The following is a 14,395-nucleotide window of genomic DNA, read 5'->3' as shown; positions in this document are numbered from 1 at the left end:
GATTTACATTCCCACCAACATGTGATATCCTCAAACTCTTTCATCCAAACTGCTGCTTTGTAGGAAGATCTTTATCATCCTCATCAGGTAAAGGTATGTTGCAAAACATCCAAACATCTCTTAAAAGAAGGGGAAAGAACACTTACTCAGCTCCAGGCCCTATACTGCACACCTATTGCCTCTTAGAACCTCCCGCCAACTCATATATTATATTTCTCACCTTACAGTGAGAAAACTGAAGCTGAAAGAAGTGAAGTGACTTGCTCCAAGTTATACACTAGAAAGTGGGTATGCTACGGGCTAAAGTGCGTACTCTTTTCACTGTTTCATACATTCCACTAATATTTATCAAGCACTGATTACATTTTGTTGTTAGGTGCCATTGAGTTGGTTCTGACTTATAGCAGCCCTATGTACAACAGAACGAAACACTGCCTGGTCCTGCGCCATCCTTACAATTGTTATACTTGAGCCCATTGTTGCAGTCACTGTGTCAATCAATCTTGTTGAGGATCTTCCTCTTTTTCGCTGACCCTCTGCTTTACCAAGCACGATGTCCTTCACCAGGGACTGATCTCTCCTGATAAGATGTCCAAAATATGTGAGACATAGCCTCACCATCCTCCCTCTAAGGACCATTCTGGCTGTACTTCTTCTAAGACAGATTTATTCATTCTTTTGGCAGTCCATGGTGTCTTAGTCATCTAGTGCTACTATAACAGAAATATCACAAGTGGATGGTTTCAACAAAGAGAAGTTTATTCTCTCACAGTCTAGTAGGCTTCAAGTCCAAATTCAGGGCATCAACTCCAGGAGAAGTCTTTCTCTCTGTCGGCTCTAGAGGAAGATCCCTGTCATTAGTCTTCCCCGATCTAGAAGCTTCTCAGCACTGGAACCTCAGATCTAAAGGACAAGCCCTGCTCCTGGCACCGCTCTCTAGGTGGTATGAGGTTCCGCCAACTCTCTGCTCCCTTCCCTTTCCTTTGATCTTTTTTAAGATAAAAGGTGATACAGGCCACACCCCAGGAAAACTCCCTTTACATTGGATCAGGGATGTGACCTTAGTAGGGGTGTTACAATCCCAGCTTAATCCTCTTTAACATAATCTAATCTTGCCTCATTAACCACAGGCAGAGATTAGGATTTACAATACATAGGAAAATTACAATCACGAAATGGAGGACAACCACACAATACTGGGAATCATGGCCTAACCAAGTTGACACATATTTGGGGGGGACACAATTCAATCCATGACACAGGATATATGCAATATTCTTCACCAACACCATAATTCAAAGGCATTAATTCTTTGGTCTTCCTTATTCATTATCCAGCTTTCACATGCATATGAGGCAATTGAAAACACCATGGCTTGGGTCAGGCAAACCTTAGTCTTCAAGGTGACGTCTTTGCTTTTCAACCCTTTAGAAAGGTCTTTGCAGCAGATTTGCCCAATGCAGTGCTTCATTTAATTTCTTGACTGCCGCTTCCATGGGTGTTGATTGTGGATTTAAGTAAAATGAAATCCTTGACAACTCCAGTCTTTTCTCCATTTATCATTATGTTGCTTATTGCTCCAGTTTCAAGGATTTTTGTTTTCCTCATGTTGAGGTATAATCCATACTGAAGGCTGTAGTGTTTGAACTTCTTCATTAAGTGCTTCAAGTCCTCTTCACTTTCAGCAAGCAGGGTTGTGTCATCTGCATAACACAGGTTGTTAATAAGCCTTCCTCCAATCCTGATGCCATTCTTCATTTAGTTCAGTTTCTCGGATCATTTGCGCAGCATACAGCATGAATAAATATGGTGAAAAAATAGTCCTGCAATTCATTTTTTTGTATCTGTAGGGCCTGGTGTGTAATCAGTATGATGACAGTATATATACCACACTGATTACATACCAAACCCTATAGGAATAAAAATGAATTGCAGGACTATTCTTAACACATAGTAATACTCAATATATGTTTGCTGAATCAAAGAGTTCAGGGACCACAAAGGATATAAAAACCCAAACCAAACTTATTGCCTTTGAGTCGAATTCCAACTCACAGTGACCCTATAAGACAGAATAGAACTGGCCCATAGGGTTTCCAAGGCTGTAACCTTTACGGAAGCAGACTGCCACATCTGTCTCCCATGCAGCAACTGGTGGGTTTGAATCGCTGACCTTTCAGTTAGCAGCCATGCACTTTAACCACTGCATCCACCAAGGTTCCTTATGAAGGAAATAGATATATAAAAAATATTTGCAATAGAGTGATGAAGTGCTGTAATAGATATGTGCTTCAGTACAGTAGGGCACAAACAAGGACAAGTTTTCTTTAGGTAGATCAGGAATGCTACACATTGGAGATAGCATCCAGCAAACACAGAAAGAAGAAACAGGTTCTAAGTAGAGGGACTATGAAGCAACATTGCATTTTCTGGGAGTTACACTACTCTTGATTGCCTTAAAATTGTTTCCTTCCAGTTTTGAGGCAGGGCATCTAGTTCAATTCAATTCATTAGATTTTTATTAAATGCCTGTTTTGTGCCAGGCCCTGTACAAAATACTTTACATGCATTATATCGTTGAATCCTTGCCAAAAAAAAAAATCTGCAAGCTTTTTATTCCTATTGTAAGGATAAGAAAATTAAGCTCAGAGAGACATTCAAATCATACATTCTTTCCACTCCTCACTCTCTCCCCAAAACACCAAGCCACTCCTGCATTCTCCTTTTCCAGGTCTGACTCCAACGGGAAGGTGTCCTCCCAGCAAACTTCAAGACCCATAGCTAGTTACCCTTTGGATTGAAGAGATGCTTTCTGCCCACTCCACTTAGTCTCTTTTCCTCCCCGAGAAACTAAAGAGGAAAATCCATATAGAGTCATGGAGTTTTTAATCCTTGGCCAGACACAAAATATCATCCCATTCATCATTCACTTATTTAACAAATATTGATTGAGCACCTACTATGTGCTAGGCAATGTCCTCCATACTGTGGATACAATAGTAAATAAGACAGACAAGACTCCTAACCTCATGAAGATTAAATTCTAGTCACTTTGCAGCTAGAAGCTAAGGTTTTGAGATGTTAAAGGGCTTGTCCAAGGTTATTCAGTAATTTTGTGACACAGGTAAGACTAAAACCCAAGTCTACCTGACTGCCAGTGCAAAGTCATGACCTTTCTCTCATCTACCTTTTGCTTTGTCCACTTCAGTCTCTGTCCACCAGGATGACCCCAGAGAACCTCACAGGGGCCAGGGTTGTGCCTGCTGAATTCATCCTCCTGGGCATCACAGATCGCTGGGACCTGCGCATTACCCTTTTCCTGATCTTCCTGACTGTCTACCTAGTGAGCCTGCTAGGAAACATGGGCATGGTGCTGCTAATCTGCGTGGATGCCCGGCTCCACATGCCTATGTACTTCTTCCTGGCCAACCTCTCTCTGTTGGATGCCTGCTATTCCTCAGCCATTGGCCCCAAGATGCTAGTGGACCTGCTACTGCCCCGTGCCACCATCCCTTACGCAGCCTGCGCCCTCCAGATGTTTGTATTTGCAGGTCTGGCTGATGCTGAGTGCTGCCTCCTGGCAGCCATGGCCTATGACCGCTATGTAGCCATCAGAAACCCTCTTCTCTATACAACAGCCATGTCAAGGCATCTATGCCTGGCCTTGCTGGGAGCATCAGGCCTGGGAGGAGCAGTGAGTGCCTTTGTCCATACAACCTTCACCTTCCGCCTGAGCTTCTGCCACTCCCGTGAGATCAACAGCTTCTTCTGCAATATCCCTCCACTGCTGGCCATCTCATGCAATGACACCAGTCTCAATGAACTCCTCCTCTTTGCCATCTGTGGCTTCATCCAGATGGCCACAATACTGGCTATTGCTGTGTCCTATGGCTTCATTGCTGGGGCTGTGATCCGCATGCATTCAGCAGAGGGCCGCCGACGAGCAGCCTCTACCTGTGGGTCCCACCTCACAGCTGTGGCTATGCTCTATGGGACTCATTTTTATGTACCTACGTCCCATCTCCAGCTATGCCCTGGACACTGACAAGATGGCATCTGTGTTCTACACCCTCGTCATTCCAGCTCTCAACCCGCTCATCTACAGCCTCCGTAACAAGGAGGTGAAGGAGGCCCTCAGGAGGACCCGGAGCCGATTCTGTTGTACAGAGCCGGGGCACTCATGAAAGGTCTGGGGGGTGTGGTTAGGACTGACTGTGAAGAGGTGAGGAGCATGCTCTTTCAGGCCCCTAGCACTGTTGGTAAAAACGGATGTTCCTCTGGCTTGTGTGTCTCTTGTCATTGTTTAAGGGACTACAAAGGAGGAGAAAAGGGAAGCATACATAATGGAGGCAGAAGTGGCTAGACCTAGAACCAATACCAAGACAAGGTTAATGTTGCTACTGAGCTGCCTTAGGTTCCCCAATGTTCAAAACATAAAAGTTCCTAAATGTTACCTGGTGAATCAACAGATGGTTTATTGGCCACCGGTACTTATACAGGTTGATCCCCAGAAATACCAGGTTAGAGTGGTAATGACTCCAAATGTTCCTAGATTCTTGTCCTTTTTAGGGTTCTTGGCCAACGAGTCTGCTCCTGCTCTCCTTGATCTCACACCATGTATCTGTCCGCATGGTTACTTCAGTGGATCAGCTAGACGCAATAATTACATAAAACCTACAAATCAACTAGAGGAAAGGCGAGGTTGCAAGTGACTACGTCAGGCATGTTTAATAGATAGCGAACAAACAAAAGGAGAGGGAGAAGGATTGGAAGACAATAACATAGCCCAATCTGGAGAATGAAAGAAGAGAAACAGATTCTTGCCCTTAAAATGAGATGCCCAGTAGAGGTTGCCCAATTCTGATAAGGTATTTCCCTTTTATACCTCCATAAGCACCATTTGACAAGACAGAAAATCAGGCCAGGAGCAGGTTTGGGGTGGAGAAGCCTGAGGATTTGATTTGGAGCACTTATTACACAAAATGAGTCAGGCCCTGAAACATGAGTTGGGTTCCAATAAGCAGAAAAGGGCATTTTAGAGGGAAGGACAGGTGGACAAAAGCACAGAGAAGTAAAATTAGCTTGGTGCATGCAGGAGACTCTAAGGACACCAATTTAACTGGAGTGAAATGGAGAAGTGAAAAGAAGTCTGAGGACTGGAGATCAGGGGATGGAAAGGATACCCTGTGGCTTAGATATCAGGTAGGAGAATCTGGACTTTATTCAAAAGACAATAGAGAATCTTTGAACGTTCACATGTTTAAAGTCCTCCTTTATGATTGTTCTGACAATGAATTATGCAAATCCATTCCCACCCGGAGAGCTAAAAAGAGGCAAAATTCTCTCAGGCCACGAAACACACCAAGCAACACATACTGCCTCAAACACAGACCCAGTCTCCTATCAGAAATATTCATGCACAAAGCAACATTCTCATAGAGGCTCAGATACAGCTGCACACTCAGACATGAGCTCACAGCCATAAACAGTTGCACAGAGACACAATCACTCTCTCCACACCCAGACATACGATGCTACACACACTTTCAGACACACACACACTCACACCACTCACATCACCAGCCACCACAGGCACAATCCCTCCTACACTCCTACACTTCCTATAAGAAGCCATAAGGCAACAGCTGAGGGGATAAAAGGGTTGGCCCCAGAAGCTAATCCTGTAAACCCTGGAGAATCCAAACTCTGCTTGGGATCCAGGTGTCAATCAGATGCTTCTGTCTGGCCCTCCATAAGACAGGGACTGGGGAGCAGCAGCTTCACCATGCTTGGGGCTCCTAAGTGTCTGTCCTATACCAGACAAACTAGTCCCCAGAGTTGGAGGCAGCTGCCAACCATCCCTGCCCCCATCAAACTGGGCCCTAGAGAAAAAGAATAACAAGTCCCAAGGTTGAGCTGCTTCCTGCCCCAAGGATGAAGGCCTGGGGAGGGGTTGCCTTTGGAGAGAGACGAAGGTGCTCACAAGGTCCCAAACCCCATAAATGGCCAATAACTCCATCCTCAGACCCTCTAGTAACAGGATATACCTGGGCTCCAGCTGCTGTGCTCTCCAGTGATGTGGAGAGGCCAGAGGGCACACTAGGGGGGCAAGGGGCCAGGCCGCAGAGTGTGCAGATCTGTCTTAATGTGTACGACTGTATGCATGAGTCAAACGTGTAAGTACGAGAGCATGTGTGTTTCATGTGAGGTTGTGATTGTGCATCACTATCACTGCATGATGGTATCACTGTGGCAGGACCAGTGTGTATGTGGATGTGCTTCTCTAGAGTAGTGCATCTCTGCTGTGATCCTTCATGAACATATGTGAGTGTAGCCATGTGTGAGAAGGTGTGAGCTGTGGGGCCCTGAGACTGTGCATGAGGATGTGAATGTGTGATCAGTGATGTGCTTGGTGTGACCGGGCACCTTATCGCAGAGTAGGTAGCCAATGGAAGCATGGATGTGAATAATGGTCACAGTAGCTGTGCATGGTGCTACATGCCTCCACGAATAATGAGTATGTGAATGACTGTCACCCTCTGGCCTCAGTGCAATGTGTGATTGCATTTGATCATGTATTTCTGTGCACGATTATCTAGGTCTGTAGTCTCTGTGGTTATTCTTCTCTGTGTGCCAACTTAGGTGTGAATACATGTGCTGGGTCCACATTTCTGCATAGGATTGATCATGCCTGTGTGTTTGCAGAGACTGGCTTGAGCTACACATACCTGCATGCCTGCACTTGTGTGTTTGTGACTACATGACTGTCCCTGCAAACAGCTCAGTAAATCTGAATGTTTATTGGGACCAACTTAGACATGGGTAAGAACTGGTTCAGTTTCCAAAAGCAATTTTATAAACAGGCTTTCCCCCTCTCTCTTACCCACTCCTGGAAGGTGGAACATGATAGGAGTCAGAGCAAAGGTGCTCTACAGAGCAAAAGCCAAGAGATTCTTCTTAACCAATTGAGGAAAGAAAGGAAAATACTAGAGTAGGGAGATCCTTCGCTTGATTTTTTAATTCTTTTAATAGAGAATGACAAGGAAAAAAATTAGCGGGGTCATTCCCCTGAAGTGACAGCCTCAATATAGACCACAGCAAAGCCCCCAAACCTATTCTGTAAAATCCCATCCCTTTTAAGACCACCTCTTGGAGCACTGTTCAAGATTTCTGCAATGGGATTCATACAGAAAAAATGAAGGCATTGAAACAATTTGTCTCTGTCCTTAGGAGTTAAGTCTCTGCCTTTGGCAGGTGTGTCTGTCTGTTCACGTGAGTTTCTGACAAAGGGGTGTGCATTTGCTTTGTGCTCAGTTGAGTGTTTGATTTCACGAGAAAAGGTTTCCAGAGATATGGGGAATCATCCAGATTCTTTTGTTCTGTTTTTTGTTTGTTTGTTGCTTAAAATCACAAAGTATCAAACTTGGAAATTACCCTGAAGATCACCTAGATCAATCTTCTCATTCTATAGATGGGGAACCTAAGACCCAGAGAGGATAATGGTTCCGAGATGTAAAGTGATTTGGCCACAGTGCAGAACCAGTATTTAAATCCAGGTCTGTCTGACTTCAAATCTATGATTTTTTTATGGTCAAGAAGCCTTGAGCAATGTAGTTGCCCCTCACCTTTCTCCTTAGACACTGGGGAGATGACCCATCAGTAGAAAGGAACCCTGGGGTTCTGGGCAAAGAAACACCTGGCCATGGATGCTGCCAACAAGTCTTCAGAGGGAGCCCCATTCATCCTATTGGGACTGATGACAAGTCCTGGACAGCGGTGGCCCCTCTTTGTGCTGTTCTTGGTCTTGTATGTGGCAGGCATCCTGGGAAATGGACTCATTGTGGCCGCCATTCTGGCCAGTCCAGCCCTTCATGCACCCATGTACTTCCTGCTGGCCCATCTGTCCTTTGCTGACCTCTGCTTTACCTCTGTCACTGTGCCCAAGATGTTGGCCAACTTGCTGGCCCATGACCGCTCCATCTCCCTGGCTGGCTGCCTGACCCAAATGTACTTCTTCTTTGCCCTGGGTGTAACTGACAGCTGCCTCCTGGCTGCCATGGCCTATGACCGCTACGTGGCCATCCGGCACTCCCTCCACTATGCCACGAGGATGTCCCGGACCACGTGCACAGCCCTGGTGGGGACTGCATGGGTCATATCCCATGTCCACTCTCTCCTGCATATCCTGCTTATGGCCCGCCTGTCTTTCTGTGCCTCCCATCAAGTGCCCCACTTCTTCTGTGACCACCAGCCTCTCTTAAGGCTCTCATGCTCTGACACCCGCCACATCCAGTTGCTCATCTTCACTGAGGGTGCTGCAGTGGTGGTTACTCCCTTCTTGCTCATTCTCACCTCTTATGGGGCCATTGCAGCTGCTATTATCCAGCTGCCCTCAGCCTCTGGGAGGCTCCGGGCTGTGTCCACCTGTGGCTCCCACCTGGTTCTGGTAGGCCTCTTCTATGGGACAGTCATTGCGGTCTATTTCCAGCCCACATCCCGATATGAGGCACAGCGGGGTCGCGTGGCCACTGTCATGTACACTATAGTCACACCCATGCTGAACCCTGTCATCTACAGCCTTCGGAATCGTGATGTACAGGGGGCGCTCCGATCCCTTCTCCCTAAGCAAAGGATCTTGGCTAGTGACTTCTGAGAGCTGGACTCCAGCAAGGACAGACTGTATCATGAATGTGAACAGCTAGTCTGTGCTTAAAAAAAAAAAAAAAATTGTATTAACAGTTACCATTTTCTGAACATCTAATATGAAGCAGATCCTTGCCTGATCTTCTTTTATTCTCACAACAACCTTTGAAGCATACCGTATGATCCTGTTTTTCAGAAGAGGAAATGAGCTTAAAGAGAAGTGGCTTTCCCAAGTTCACACGATTCTTAGATGGCAAACCTGGGCCCTTTCTGCAACATCATGCCCTCTTCTAACAGTCCATTCCAGGTATTTAGATTACCTTGTTATTTTCTAAGGACTTAGGGAGGAGTCCCTGGGTGGTGCCAGTGGTTAATTCCTCGACTACTAGCCAAAAGGTTGGCTGTTCAAACCCATCCAGAAGTGCCTTGGAAGACTTGCTTGGTGATCTACTTCTGAAAAGTCACAGCCTTGAAAACTCTATAGTTATACTCTGCACACATGGGTCACCATGAGTTGGAATCAACTTAATGGCAACTAACAACAACAAGGACTTAAGGAAGAAAAGCCTGGTGATCTACTTCTGCAAATCAGCCAATGAAAACTCTCCACAGAGTTTGATCCAGGCAGCCTTCATTCCATTGTGTATGGGGTCACCATGAGTCGGAGGCCAGCTGGATGAAGGCTAACAACAAGAACAATAATTCAGGACTTGGAGCTGTGTGGGAGGGTGTGCATTCCTAGGACCTACATTGTGAGGGCTGGCACTGCATTTCCCATCACTTGGCCATGTGTTCTCAAAAAAATGAACGTTTACTCCTCAGCTGTCTGGAACAGGAATAAAAGTTCACATACCCATGCGTGAAGGGTCGACTCTCCACAGAACAGAGACCCTGGGACTTAAGAGGCACTCTGGACACCCGAGACGAATCAATGATTATATTTTTGTGCTAACAATCATGTAGAAGCAGTCCATTTTTCTTATTCTTTGTTCTTGTATTTGTTTTTTATAATAACACCTGGCATTCTGTGGAAGGGACATGTCCTGGGCGTGCACAGTCTTAAAAAAATTGGAAAGCAGAGAAAAGGTGAGAGGGCATACACATTAGGAGCAGATTCAAGAAGCATTTTATAAGTTATCATATGCCAGTAATTCCCTTTTCTTACCCACAAAAAGCATGGATGTTCTGATTGTCATTTTAGGAATGAAGAAACTGAGGCTCAAGGTTCAACAGCTAATTGACAGCAGAGCCAGAACAAGTTCTTATGCTACTTAGAGTGCTCAGGTACATTTTAACTGGATCTCACAGAATTCAGCCCCCAGGTTTTAGGGCCTCAGTGGAAGGACTTGCAGGCAGAAATCTCAAGTTGGGGCAAGTTTGGGGACTTGAAATACCTTTAAGGTGTGCCCGAGTTTTTATCAAACAGGTTTGTGAGGTGGGAACTTCTCTATCCATGTTTCTCTTCCAGAAACCTGTACCCCTCCTGCCTTCAGAGACAGGGAAGCTGCAGCGGTACTAAAGCTGGGTCACCACAGAGCTTCCAGCTCCCCCAGACAGGCCTGCCACTGCCTGGTCCCCCAAGTGCCTATCTTGTTTTCTCTTTTTTTTTGCCATTTACGTTCCTGCTTTCTTCCCTTTTACTTTCTTCTCTCTCTCATTTACTAGCTAGCATTTACTGGGTACCAGGCCCTGTACTCAGTGCGAGCATTATAGACACAGTCGTTGTCCTCATATGTACATACACTACAGCAACACGGATTATGATCAAAGCCAGAAGAGAGAGGTTCAAAGAAGCATCAAAGAGGGAGCAATGACTTGAGATTGAGAGGGAAGGGAGAGTTGAGGAAAACTCATGGAGCAGTATGCTGGATTACATTAATGAACCCAATTTGTCATCCATCCCTGAATCTATGCCTGTAGGCATGTAACTTTTATTCTTTTAAAAAAAAATTTATTGTGGTGAAATATGTATAACAAGAAATTTACCATCTTTACAGTTTTTAAGTGTACAATTTGGTGACATCAATTACATTCACCAAGTTGTGCTACCATCGCCACTACCAATTCCCAAATGCTTTACATTACCCTAAACAAAAACTCAGTACCCTTTGGCCATGTATTTGACACTGGGCTCAACCACGTGACTAATTTTAGCCGGTGGAATATTAGCAAGCATAACACATGCAGAGTACCAAGTAAATGTACCTGTGAGGTTAAGCTTACATTTCTTTCATTGCCAGGAGAAGGGCACGCCCAACTAGCCCACTGGCCCCAAGAGGGGTACGAGGGATTTGTGGAGCGGAGATGCTCCAGCCAAGGTGACCCTGCCAAACTCAACCTAGAGCAGAGTCCCAGCTGACCTGTAGATACAAGAGCAAGTCTAGCCAAGATCAGCCAAGCCCCAGCTTGGCTGACACATTAGCTATAATAAATGATTCACGTTTTAAGGCACTGAGTTTTATGGTGGTTTGTTACACAGTGATAGCAAACTGATGTAGTGCCCATAACTATCCCCGATATTTGCCTTTTATTCCAGGGCAGTATGTTCCAGACCCTTAAATGTCTAGAGGGCTTATCTACAAATGCATATGTGCTTTATCTGTTTGCTTTTAGGGATGCATATTCTTATTTTGGGCATGCTTCTGCCCTCAATCCTATGTCAGTCTATCCAAGAATCTTTGAGGGTATGAACCATGTTTTTTCCATTGGACTGGGAGTGCCTGAAAGTAAAAGTCATGGTCCCCCTTTCAGATCTCATACCCCAATCCATTTTCTCTTCATCAAAATTCATTTTCCTGTCTTGACTGTCTTCTCTGTAGACTTTGTAATCACTCCCACACCCAGATTCAACCTATACTGGCATGTTTTCAGCACTTCGCCAATGTAAAAGGAAATTGGAACCGGCAAAGGCACTGGGTACTTGAAGAATGAGTCAAATAGCTTTCAATCTGGCATGTTGCCAGACCACACACACACAAACACCACCTCTCTACCTCTTCCTCTCTCCAAGAACCACAGAAAAACTGACAGATGGTGAAATCATGATCAAGACCATCACCACACATATCATGAAATCAAGTAACCACAGACCTCAGAAGCCACAATAACATGGTAAGAAGTCAGGGGCAAAATGGAAGAAGGTATTTTCTCTGCCCAAAACATCTTCCATTACACCTAGAAAATTTCTACTCACATTTAAGGGCTAGTACAGGAGTCACAAGGCTTTTAATATTACAGAGTGCCATAAACAAGACTGTTACACAGAATGCTGTAAACAAGTAGGAATGCTTTGGAATTTATCCCAACCTTTATTTGGCAAGAGGAGTATGACAGATATTTATGGCAGAATAGCCTGAGTGGCTAGACATCAAGAGAGTTTCTTTTAGTTACTAATCAGCGTGACTTAATTGTGCTACTGACATATGGGGCACGACAGTTCTGGGTTGGGCAGGATTGTCCTGTTCATTGTAGGGTATTTAGCATACCTAGGCTCCGCTTCTACGTAAATCTCAGTCATTGTCACAAACCTGACAGATCCTCTGACATTTTTAAAAGGCCTCTAGAGGGTATTGGAAACCCTAGTAGCAAAGTGGTTAAGAGCTACAGCTGCTAACCAAAAGGCCAGCAGTTCAAAACCACCAGGCGCTCCTTGGAAACCGTATGGGGCAGTTCTACTCTGTCCTATAGGGTCGCTGTGAGTCGAAATCAACTCGACGGCAACGGGTTTTTTAGGGGTTATTAGTGCCCCCACTCCCTGCACTTCTGGCATTGAGAACTTGGCCTTGATAATCAATTTAGGACGATCTTGCTGGCCTCCCAAATCCTTCTTGTTTTACCTGGGTCAGAATCACCTGGGATGCTTATGTCAGATGCATATTCCACTCACACCTCCAAAATTTCAGAATCAGTAGGTCTGGGGTGAGGGTGAGGGCTAGACTTTTGGGCATTATGAACAAGCATCCTAGGTGATTTTGATGCAGGTTGTCTGCAGGCCACACTTAGAGAATCTTGGACCTAAGTCATCTTTTAAAAAACCAGACAACTCGAGATTGCCAAGAGGGAAATATTATCCTTCCCTTTGGAAAGTTTGAGCCAGCTGGGAAGTCTTCAGAGGAACACAACTGCTGTAAGAAAGGTGACTCTGGAAAAGACGAATACCAAAAGCCTAACATGAACACTGGGAAGAAGAAGTTTCCATGATTCTTACTGTCTTTGAGATATATTTGAGATGTCATATTTCTTTCTTCCCTCTTAATTTTATAAAAATTACTAGCAACCAGTTTTGTCTTTTCTCCTTTAGCCCAGAATCCTCAAGGGGCTACAGCCTGAGTCCCTAACAGCTCCCTGAGTCCCCCCAGCCCCAGCCTTCTGTATGTCCCTCTGCAACGGCATTCAGGACTGCTATTTTTTTTTTTGTCTCTTCCTCTCTCCCCCTCCTCCCTACACCACACACAACACTAAGAATTCCTTCAGGGCGGAGGATATCTGATTTCTCCCAAACACCAAGCACAGGGCATGGCCCAGGGGGGACAGTTAGGAAATGTTTGTTGGAATTAGGAAATGAGCTAAGGGAGGAAGGGCTGGGTGGGCTGGAGATGCTTCCAGGAGAACAGAGAATCATTTGGAGTAACAAGATGGTAACAGAAACCTGAGGCCTTTGAGGGTAGAGGGAGAGCTACATGGGAAACAAGAATAAGTATAATTTCATGACCACCAAACCATGGGTAGGAGTACACGGAAGAAGTACAGCCTGAACGATTCTTAGAAGCAAGGATGGCGAGACTTCATCTCACACACTTTGGACATGTTATCAGCAGGGATCAGCTCCTAGAAGAGGACATCATGCTTGGTAGAGGGTCAGCAAAAAAGAGGAAGACCTTAAACGAGGCTGACACAGTGGCTGCAGCAATGGGTTCAAACACAGCAATGATTGTGGATGGTGCAGAACCGTGCAGTGTTTCATTCTGTTGTACATAGGGTCGCTGTGAGTCAGAACCAACACGACAGCATCTAACAACAACAGCCATGGCACAGGCACCCCTTGTCTCTTTCCAAAGCCCTCTTGAGTAACTATTATTATCCCCTGTTCATAGATGAAACTGCCAAGGCAGTATTAAGAATCTGAGTTCTGAGCTCCTAGTTCCTGGGTTTAAGTCTTGACTATACTACTTACTAGCTGATTGACCTTGGGTAAGTTGCTTAACTATAAAATAAGAGTAATGATATCTATCTGGGGTTATTGTGAGAATTGTTTAAGAAAACACACACAAAGTGCTTAGAACAATGGTCTGGCACATAGTAAGTCTCAATATATTTTGGTTACACATAGGGGAAACAAAGTCATCATCAGGGATAAATGAGAAAATTGGGGTTTGAGCATCAAATATGTGCTCTTAACCACTTAGCTCCAACTCCCTCAGTTACCCCAATGCACAGCATCTTGTCCCTTGTGGACACCCACTGCATTCCTCTTTTCCTCAGCCAGCTTTTCTCTGACCCTTAATTAACGTAATACGAAAGTTAAGTGTACATATGTTAAATTTATCAAATAACATTTTGTTTTGCTACTCATTATCTAAAGTGTGTGAATTTAGCACTTTCTAGTTCTCTTTACTAAAAACAAATGCTCTAAAATTACTTGTACATGGTGTTAGATATCACCCTTCAGCCCCAAATCGGGGTCTATGGACCAGCTTCCTTTAAAAAAACTTTTAATTCCTTCTCTTCTCCTGCCTCCCTGTGGCCAGATCAC

The 14,395-nt window shown here is 44.8% G+C and overlaps 2 protein-coding genes across 2 annotated transcripts; both read left to right on the top strand.

The window, feature by feature from the left end:
• The first annotated feature begins 2,962 nt into the window (after positions 1 to 2,962).
• Positions 2,963 to 4,596, top strand: LOC100660087 (olfactory receptor 5C1). Its single transcript, XM_010587654.3, is given in 2 exon segments — positions 2,963 to 3,996; positions 3,998 to 4,596. Coding segments are annotated over 2 exon segments (960 nt in total). The 5' UTR covers positions 2,963 to 3,223; the 3' UTR covers positions 4,185 to 4,596.
• A 3,106-nt stretch (positions 4,597 to 7,702) lies between these two features.
• LOC100659804 (olfactory receptor 1K1) lies at positions 7,703 to 8,653 on the top strand. Its single transcript, XM_003407456.3, has one exon. It carries the CDS (start codon positions 7,703 to 7,705, stop codon positions 8,651 to 8,653), a length of 951 nt encoding a protein of 316 aa, XP_003407504.2.
• Positions 8,654 to 14,395: the final 5,742 nt, after the last annotated feature.

Source organism: Loxodonta africana, chromosome 9, assembly GCF_030014295.1.
Source record: "Loxodonta africana isolate mLoxAfr1 chromosome 9, mLoxAfr1.hap2, whole genome shotgun sequence".
NCBI lineage: Eukaryota > Metazoa > Chordata > Mammalia > Proboscidea > Elephantidae > Loxodonta > Loxodonta africana.
Note: the sequence above shows the minus strand (reverse complement) of the source record. Positions and strands in the feature narration are given on the sequence as shown.

Bases quoted from the DNA above. Each gene is read 5' to 3' on its own strand.
- LOC100659804 (XM_003407456.3), top strand. From the start codon at position 7,703: ATGGATGCTGCCAACAAGTCTTCAGAGGGAGCCCCATTCATCCTATTG.